General features: G+C 39.4%; 1 protein-coding gene across 11 annotated transcripts in view; it reads right to left on the bottom strand.

The window, feature by feature from the left end:
• LOC107703517 (neural cell adhesion molecule 1-like) overlaps positions 1-8,831 on the bottom strand; it is a 262,247-nt gene that overhangs the window by 46,136 nt on the left and 207,280 nt on the right. For all 11 annotated transcript variants that reach the window (XM_016506156.1, XM_016506157.1, XM_016506158.1 and 8 more), the window contains 3 exons: positions 5,260-5,410; positions 2,929-3,113; positions 1,641-1,737 (listed from right to left, as the gene is read on the bottom strand). In XM_016506156.1, coding sequence (XP_016361642.1) covers positions 1,641-1,737; positions 2,929-3,113; positions 5,260-5,410 — 433 coding nt within the window. The remainder of the gene's footprint in view (positions 1-1,640; positions 1,738-2,928; positions 3,114-5,259; positions 5,411-8,831) is intronic.

Genomic DNA, 8,831 nt, shown 5'->3' with positions numbered 1-8,831 from the left:
ATTTAATAGTATGTTTTGTTTTTCACCTAAGTATATATGCTGCTGTCCTTTTTTAGTGTGCTTTATGAATATTTGTAATGTACACAACAATATATAATACATTAAAGTTTTCTAGATATCAAAGTGTGTACGTGTGTGTATATACTGAAAAAAGCAGCTTTATAATATACTAGTAGTGTAATGCTAATGCATTTCCAATGAGCTGAAATACAATTGAAATGTACTTGAAATACATTAAAACAATGCTTCAAATATACTCTAACTGTAGTTCATGAAGTATTAAAAGGACATTTTAAATGTATTTTAAGAAATACACTTAAATTGCACTAAATATACTTAAAGTGGTTCCAATTTAACACAATTTCAATATATTAAATATATTACAAATAGATTAAAATCAAACTTAAACATATCTTGAAATACACTTAATATACTTAAAATTGTTTCAAAATAATACATTTAATATGCACTTAGTATAGTATAATTTAAATATAGTAAGTATGTCTGAAAAAGCACAATTTAAATATATTTCTTTTTCACCTGGGGTACTATGAAAACATACTGTAACTTTCAGGAAAAAAACAATCTACACTAACAAAGCTACAAAAATGGCTTGTTCTAACCTTCTCCAACCTTCGGACATCAGACAGACACATCAATAGGAAAAATTATTGTTTCAAACACTCCTCCAAACATTCTGCAGTTCTGTTTGGTGCCACTAGAGGCACATTCTCCTTTAAATGTGGGGAAGTTTGCCAAACCTTTAGCTGGCCCTGAGTACATCTTCTGCTCTGCTTATCCTCCCGAGGGATCCCAAAGTTAGAAACATGAATCTGATATTTATTTGTGACCAGCTTTCTGATCATTTAAGTCCTTATTAAGATCTTAACTATTCAGACTATTCAGTCACATTACAGTGTGGATTCTTTCGTTATCATATATCATATTCGTTTCGTAATGTAATGAAGGCTTTGCAAAGAAGCTGATTTCAATGGACGAGTTATCTATAAATGGTATTGGATGGCAAACAGCAAACCCACAGCACACGTTTTCTCATTTCCCATGCAAAAAATGTTGTTATAAAAGGCTTAAAAGACACAGTACCAAAAAAATAAACCTTCTGTTCAAGGTTGTTGGGGGGGGGATTTAAAGTCATTAAATAATTTTTAAAGAAATGAAAGAAATTATCACACAATAAAAACCAATTGTGGTGACTCTAAAGCCTGTGAGGTAGAAAAGAGGCGTCACTTCTGCACTGCCTCATCGCATTGAGACTAAATAATCACCTCACTGCCTTCCACACCATTTCACATCTGCCCCACTTTACAGAGCACCAAAAATATCAGAGGCAGAGTCGCATTTAACCGTCGAATCTGCAGCCTGAAAATTATACCCTGCTGTTTTTATTACCCAAGAGTCTCAGCCTAAAAAATACGAGCGCAGGCTCTGATCTGAAGCTAAAACATCTCTGTCTGGGGGAGATATACCTTTTGCATTTGTGTTTTTTCTGTGTTAAGACTTCCTTTTGTGAGTAAGGATGTGTGAATAGCTAATTAGAACCTATGAAAGACAATTTGTGATTGATACATGTTCACCATAAATGTAAAGCTTTGTTCATCATTCTCTGAAAAGTCACAAACCTGCTTGAACCAAAATGAATTCCTTTGACTCTGTGCCAATGACATTGGTAGCTGTACAGTTGTAACTGCCAAAGTCGTTCTGGGACTCCGGAGTGACCTGTCAGAGAAAAAACAAAAGCCACGTCAAGGCACCGCCTCTCTTCTGACCTAGCTAGCATGACACAGACATTAGCTGGTTAAGGGAAGCTCGTTGCCATGGCAATGGCAGTGACCTCCCATTCTGAACCGCTGGCATTCACCTCGCTCGATAATTTTTGAATGACAGAGAGAGAGAGAGAAAGAATGGAAGTGCACTGTCTCCATTAGCTCTAACAGCTTAGTAAAATGTGCCATGGGAACAGGGACAGTGACAGAGAACATTTCAAGCTTCACAGAACAGTCAAAAACAACCTCTCATGCAGTGTTGAACTGCATATTTAAAGACCCCTCACTGAGAACCATGAGACGAAGCCCTGCCCACAAGTGGTGACATCATGTGCAAGAGTTTGTGGGAGTGTATAATAGTACTGCTGATTTATGTCGTTTAGAAAGTGTAAATCTATAAAGGGCCTATAATGAGTCAACAACAGTTTAGTGTTGAAAGTTTAAAACCAGTAAATGTTATCAATATTAAATAAATATTAAATATATTAAAAATCTGTAAATATTTGACTGTGACAAAGGAAAGTATTTCTGGAATGGGGTTCTGATCTAAAAATGTTTCTAAAACATTCTAAAAATACACGTAAACTGAAAGAGGCTCTTGGAGCATCTTTACACTGCTGCTACATCATGCAAATCTGTGCATATTGTAATTGATTAGCTGTGTTCAATAATTGACATGAAATACTTCCTGTGACTGCGAGTCTAGTTTTATGCAGACTTGTATTAAAAAGTCAAGTTGTTATATAGAAGACTCATAATGCTGTGATCTGATCTCAAAAGGTGTCTACAGTTTGCTTTCAAATGAACCAAAATTTCACAAAAAGTAATATTTCTGTATTTAGATGCAACAAATTAAACATCACAATCTGTGCTTTGCAAGACCCCAAAAACAATATGCTCCATGTGGGTCATTCACAATGCATCGTTACACAGGAAGCAACTTAATTATTGTAATTAATGTTATCGGCCAGTAATGCGATCAACAGGCACTATTGCTATGATTGAATATCAAATGCAACAGAGTGCTGAAGTATACTGAAAATGAGCTCAGAAAGCAATTATTAGTGTCAAACACGTCTTTAGTGTTGAAACTTTAATGAGGGGGCATCTAAAGGCTGATGGGTTGGGATCAGTGATGCCGTACCTCCAGGAAGCTGGCAGAAGGAGTGTTGTAGATCTTGACGTTGGTGGTATTAGCGCTAGGCAGCAGCAAGCCATCACGGAGCCACAAAACGGAGGCGGCCGGGTGAGCGAGGGCCTCGCAGGTGATGTTAGCCGGATTCCCATCCCAGGTGAACACCGCCGCAGGGCCTTGGATCTTTGGAGCATCTGTAATTATACACAGTGTCAGCCAAGTGCAACCAACACATGGACTGTTCCAGAGAGAGACCTTGGGGCCAAAAATATGATGGCTTCCAGCTGGCATACATTACCCATCATCCCCTAAACTACCTTACAGAATTGCAATTTCTGATATCTGATATTGTCTGTTGTGATTGTTCCCCCCTGATGTTCACTTCGGCTAACAAGATTTTCCACTCCAGGATTGATCCAAACAGTTGAGTCATCACATTTCCCATGAAGCTGTTCTGATAAGACACATATCCACTCAAATCTTATCGCTATCTCAGGACCACAGGCTGCAACACCGCTGCTGAGATAATGTCAGCACCCCAAAACATCATGTCTCTTTTTGGATGAAATGGCCAATGAAATCTTATCACAGCAGTGGTTGAAATGAATATTGGCAAATTTAAGGCATGAAATGATTCATGATTTCATGTGTGATTTCAGGAGAGCACGTTCTTACTATGTTGATGTAAGTAAACAGCAAAACTTTGCATAAAGATACTTACTGATTTCAAATGGCTATAATAACTAGTCTTTCCAACTGAGACTTCAGTTTTACTATGAAGCTGAGCTCCATTTCAATAATACAACACATAAACAACCAAGCGAAAGAAAAAATGCATTTAAATGTAAACTTAAGTAAGTAAAAGGTGGGAAATAAAAGAAATGTACAGTCATGCAAAACAGAAGGAGAGACTCTAACCCAGACCGTAAGTGTCTTGAGCATGGGAGTGAACAATCTCATCTAGGATCATTTGAAGCAGACAAAGCACCTTTTCTTATCACTAATTACTGCAAAACGCTCCGTGCGCTCAACCAAGACGCTGATTACTATAAGCCGGGCTGTGGCAAACTGCATTTCCACACAATTTCTATCAATTGCACATTGTGATGCTATCTCAGGAAAGGGAGAAGATTTTTTTTTTAATCCAATTTTAATCCAATTAGACTTTCATTGCACTTCAAGCTTCACTCCCTCCCACTTTTCTAAATTATATTGTGAGAATGCATAAAAATGCGCAAGCAGATGAAAATAACTTTAAAGTAGGGCTGCACGATTAATCGCATGCGGTATTTAACGCGCATCTTGTCAGAAAGCCAGTTCTGTAATCAGCGGTAAATCTCCATCACCTGCGTGCTTTCACATTGAGCAGCATTAACTACACAGAGCCGTTGTTCACTGATGAGCTGCGCAAAAAATCGCGCGAATATGAACGTGGTTTTGCGCAACTCGTCAGTGAACAACGGCTCTGTGTAGTTAATGCTGCTCAATGTGACAGCCCGCAGGTGATGGAGATTTACCGCTGATTACAGAACCGTCTTTACTGACAAAATGCGCGTTAAATATCGCATGCGATTAATAGTGCAGCCCTACTTTAAAGCTACCTTTACTGTAATTCTCTACCTGGCAAATGGCACAAAAGTGCACACAGCCAACTACAGTAAACATAATCTGATAAAATAAGCGTTTGCTCTCAAAATGGAGTTTTAAGAATGTGAAGATGGCAGTATTTCATTTCATATGAAGAGCTCTGAATGTAAGAAATAAGCCCAAAAGCTATAAAACACATTTGAGTATATGGCACTGTGATTTGAACTGAGTTTTTGGTGGAAAGCAAGTTTAATCTGTTTGAAACAGACATTTAAAAAAAGCCCTCAAACCACCAATTCCTTCAAAAATAATTTCTGTTGTTAAATCGAATCTTTTGTTATATACTCCAAAAAAGAGGAAAAAAAAAGAAAAAGAAAAAATAATACTGTTTATTTCCCCAAAAAAAAAAAAAAAAAATGAAATGAATAACATCTGTCAATACTCTGCTGAAAAAAAAAAAATTTGCTGGTCTAGGCTGGTTCATGCAAGTCCAAGGGTTTAGCTGGTGGATCTACTGTTCACTTGCAAAAATGAGCTGCTTTAGTTTCTGGCAAACAAGAAAGTCTTGATGATTAAGTTAGTTAGTTAGTTACTTTTGGGTCTGGCATCCATTTATTGGTGTTATCCGGTAGCCGACAAATGGAACATTGAGAAATCACAATCTGTCCACTACATTGAGCTTAGACACAACCTGAACACAACCAGACAAATAAGCTACAAAGGACAAAGAGAGAAGTTTGTTGTTTAGCTTACAGCGCACTTCCAGGTACATGCTCTGGATGTCCTGACCAATGGAGTTGCGGGCAGTGCAGAGGTACTGGCCGGCATCGGTGAACTGCACGTATTTCAGAGTCAGAGAGGACACACGGGCATCACTGCGCACGATCACGTTACCATCCAGACTCTAGAAAAAGAGAAAGAGAGAGTGAGAGTAAGAAAGAGATACGTAAAATGCAAGTATATTAGTCAAAGTTAAACCTAAATAGCAGTGCTAGAGAAATAAAGGGGTCCTTAAAGTGATAAATTTGCCATTATCTACTCAACCTCATGTCATTCCAAAACTGCATGACTTATAAAGAATGAAACACAAAAGACGACTTTCCTGACGAAGCTTCAAAACAGACACGAAAGCACCATAAAAGTAGTCCCTCTGAACTTTTCCACGACATTCTAATTTATTGAGATGCACCTGTATTCTAGATCTAAATTTCAGATTTTCAAAGAAAATCCTGACATCCACAACATAATGAGAGAAGTAGCGTAGTCCATTTGTGAATGAATCATTCAGAGCTGTTTTGTGAGATGAATCAACTAATTCACCAAAAAGATCTGACTCAAAAGAATGATTTGATCCAACCAAGTCAAGGTTTTCTTGTGAAAAACAACTTTAGGTCAGTCATACAGGTTCGGAAAGACATGAGGGTGAGCAAATGATGACATTTTTCATTTCATCATTGAAAAACAATCATGTCATTCCGGCACACAACTACAGATGCCAGTCGAAACGAAGAGGGACGGCATGGCATGTCTTTGTGTTTCAGGCTCTGTCTGGGGCTCTGGGGGGTATTTTAGAAGACAGTGAGGCAGGGATCAATAATGAAGTGGACCACACAGCAGGGGCCACTTTAAAGCCTTTTCTCCTCAAAGCCTGTTTGAACAGCACAGCTGGGACAATCTGCTAACAGTTTAACTCCCCGGCTCCATCCTGCACACATGCGCACACTCTTTAGCTTGTACTGCATTTACTCTGCTGCCCATCTCTGGTTACTGTGGTGATCTGACATCCTATGGTTGGAGGGACTTTGAATTCAGCAATCAATGCTAGTTCCAGCTGTTACAATGAAAAGCCGGCATGTTTTTCATCACTGCTCTGTGTTGTTTGAATTTCAAAGCAGTTCTTATGACCTCACGACCATGTCTTAATGCAAAAGAATGGATCTTAACATTTTGTGAGATCTTAATTTTTTACCCTATATAGGCAAAATATTTAATATTTTTACATATCTTCTTTATTTATTATTCCATATTTATAATAATTATAAATGATCCAATATTTATTTGGTTCTCCATTTAATTGGCTACACATTTACTATCAAGCACCTTGTGAAAGGAACAGAAAAAGCTTATGCATCAACTCTCCATATGTTACCCATACGTTAGTGACTGACACATGCGGCTTCGACTTAGTGATCTTCAAAAGAAGAAATCAAACGGAAATCCACAGATTAATGACACTCATGTAATTTACAAGAAAATTAATTGACTTGCATAATGTGACCCATGTTAATCAGAGAGTGCAGCCTCTTCCATGAAACTTTAAATAGATTTATTAGTCATGCCAGCTGACACCATATTACTCAGTTAACAAATACAAGTTGTTCCTCCACTCCAGTGCTGAAGCCACCGGCCACGATATTCACATGGATACCCACTCCCATTCATTACGGATGGACATTCAAAGAGAAAAAGAGTAGCTGTCACACCTAAGCATTGTTGACATTCACAAGCAGTACTGAGTGCAGCAGAATGAATAAAATAAGCCCAGGAGAGCTGGATGTGCTCTACATTTTTCGTGCTTAGCGAAGCATACTTTGTTTTACCTGCACTACAATGTCACTATTGCATGTACATGCATACTGAATGAAATATGAGCATCGAATAACTCACCGCAAACTGCTCAGCATATGATTCACATTTTGCTTCAAGTGAAGGCACTGTAAAACGTGAACATTTGCGTGCACCTTTCATCAGTGTCACAGACGGTCCCCCGACAGCGTGCGAAGACAGCCGGGAAATAAGATGTTTCTGAAACCTGCAGTGGCACTTCATTTATAAAGCGCCTGTTCAATGGTCAGTGAGAAATTAGACTGCGGAGCAGAATGGAGTGTATGTGTTACTGAAATCCAATCAATTCACAAACTTGATTTAAGGTGTGGTGGCTTAGTCACGATCTGAGGGATTGAGTACTTTAAGCAACAACCAGGGTCTCGACCATAAATTCCATCCTGCTTGTGCCTCACATTCAAAAGGCTGCAGAGCTGTCGAGCGAGTCCCCTCCCGTTGCATAGTAATTGACAGTAAGCCGCGTACGCAGAGTCTCTCCTGTTTTATGTGTGTACGTAGGGCCACTCACAAATAAACCTTCACTATTTCTTTGAACACTAACCTTGAACGCTTCCAGCAAATCACATTGCAATCTACCTCCTCGTCTGTTGTCAAACTTAGCAGGAAACAGTAGGGAGGGAGAGACAGAGAATGTTTCGGCTTACGTTTCAGCACTGAAATGCAATCACTGGCCTGTGCGCATCGTATCGCACCTAATAGAGATTGTAGGAAGCCCCATTCTGCCCATCCGTTTCTCCTGAAAGAGCAGACAACCAACGGCGGAACAGAATCAGAGCTCACGTTCAAGGTCTTTCGCGTGAAGGAAAAGGATTTCTTCTTTTCCCTTGGGAGAAAATAGTAGGTGACGGATATCATATTGTATGACTGCACTGACAAAGAGACAATGTAAGAAAAAAGCTGTCGCTGAGAAAAGCGAGTCAAACAGTGTCCTGCAGTTCAAATTTCCCTCTAACAAGAAACTGGAAGAGCACTCTAGCACAGACAAGATGGATCACAGTGTGTCCAAATGTGGAAGAGAATAAATCTGAACTTTTGATTAAGATGGCCTATCTTGGATTGATGCAAGACATTGTTGAGATATAGCTGCCCTAAGGTGGTCTGCAGCAGTGAAAGTCTAGACAGTGAGCAGGCCAGACGTTCCAAGATTGAATGCAAATTGAATTTGGTCAAGGTCACATACTGTAGTACATACATACCAGTATATATATATATATATATATATACATGCACACCGGTGACTTCACATCAGCTGAACTCTGTATTATTAACACAGCAAGTTCTGACATTAATACTAAACTCATACGTGTTGTGCCTAACAGCACCCCTTTAATGACAAGTTCTTGTTAGCCTTCAGCAAATATATCACTATAAACAACTTCGTCATGCCTAGAGCTGATCCGTGCTGGTTGCTGAGGAAATACATCAACTTCGCGCTGTGGATCGTTGGATCGGCTTTCACAGTGGACGAAGTGGAGTCGTCACATGCGGTTGCCGCAAGCCCGCCGGCTGCTCCTTCGCAGAATCCGCCGGCCGCGCTGTTCTCAAGCCCGCCGGCCTCCGCTCAATCTAGCCGCCGGCCTCCTCTCACTCTAGCCCGCCGTGTGTGATGCTGTGATTTCGTTTTGAATGTGAAACTACTTCGTTTGGCCTTCCAAAAGAGGACACAACTAGAAATCAGTGGTTAAGTTGTATTTACAACA

Source organism: Sinocyclocheilus anshuiensis, unplaced genomic scaffold, assembly GCF_001515605.1.
Source record: "Sinocyclocheilus anshuiensis isolate Anshui unplaced genomic scaffold, SAMN03320099.WGS_v1.1 scaffold330, whole genome shotgun sequence".
NCBI classification, from domain to species: Eukaryota; Metazoa; Chordata; class Actinopteri; order Cypriniformes; family Cyprinidae; genus Sinocyclocheilus; species Sinocyclocheilus anshuiensis.
Note: the sequence above shows the minus strand (reverse complement) of the source record. Positions and strands in the feature narration are given on the sequence as shown.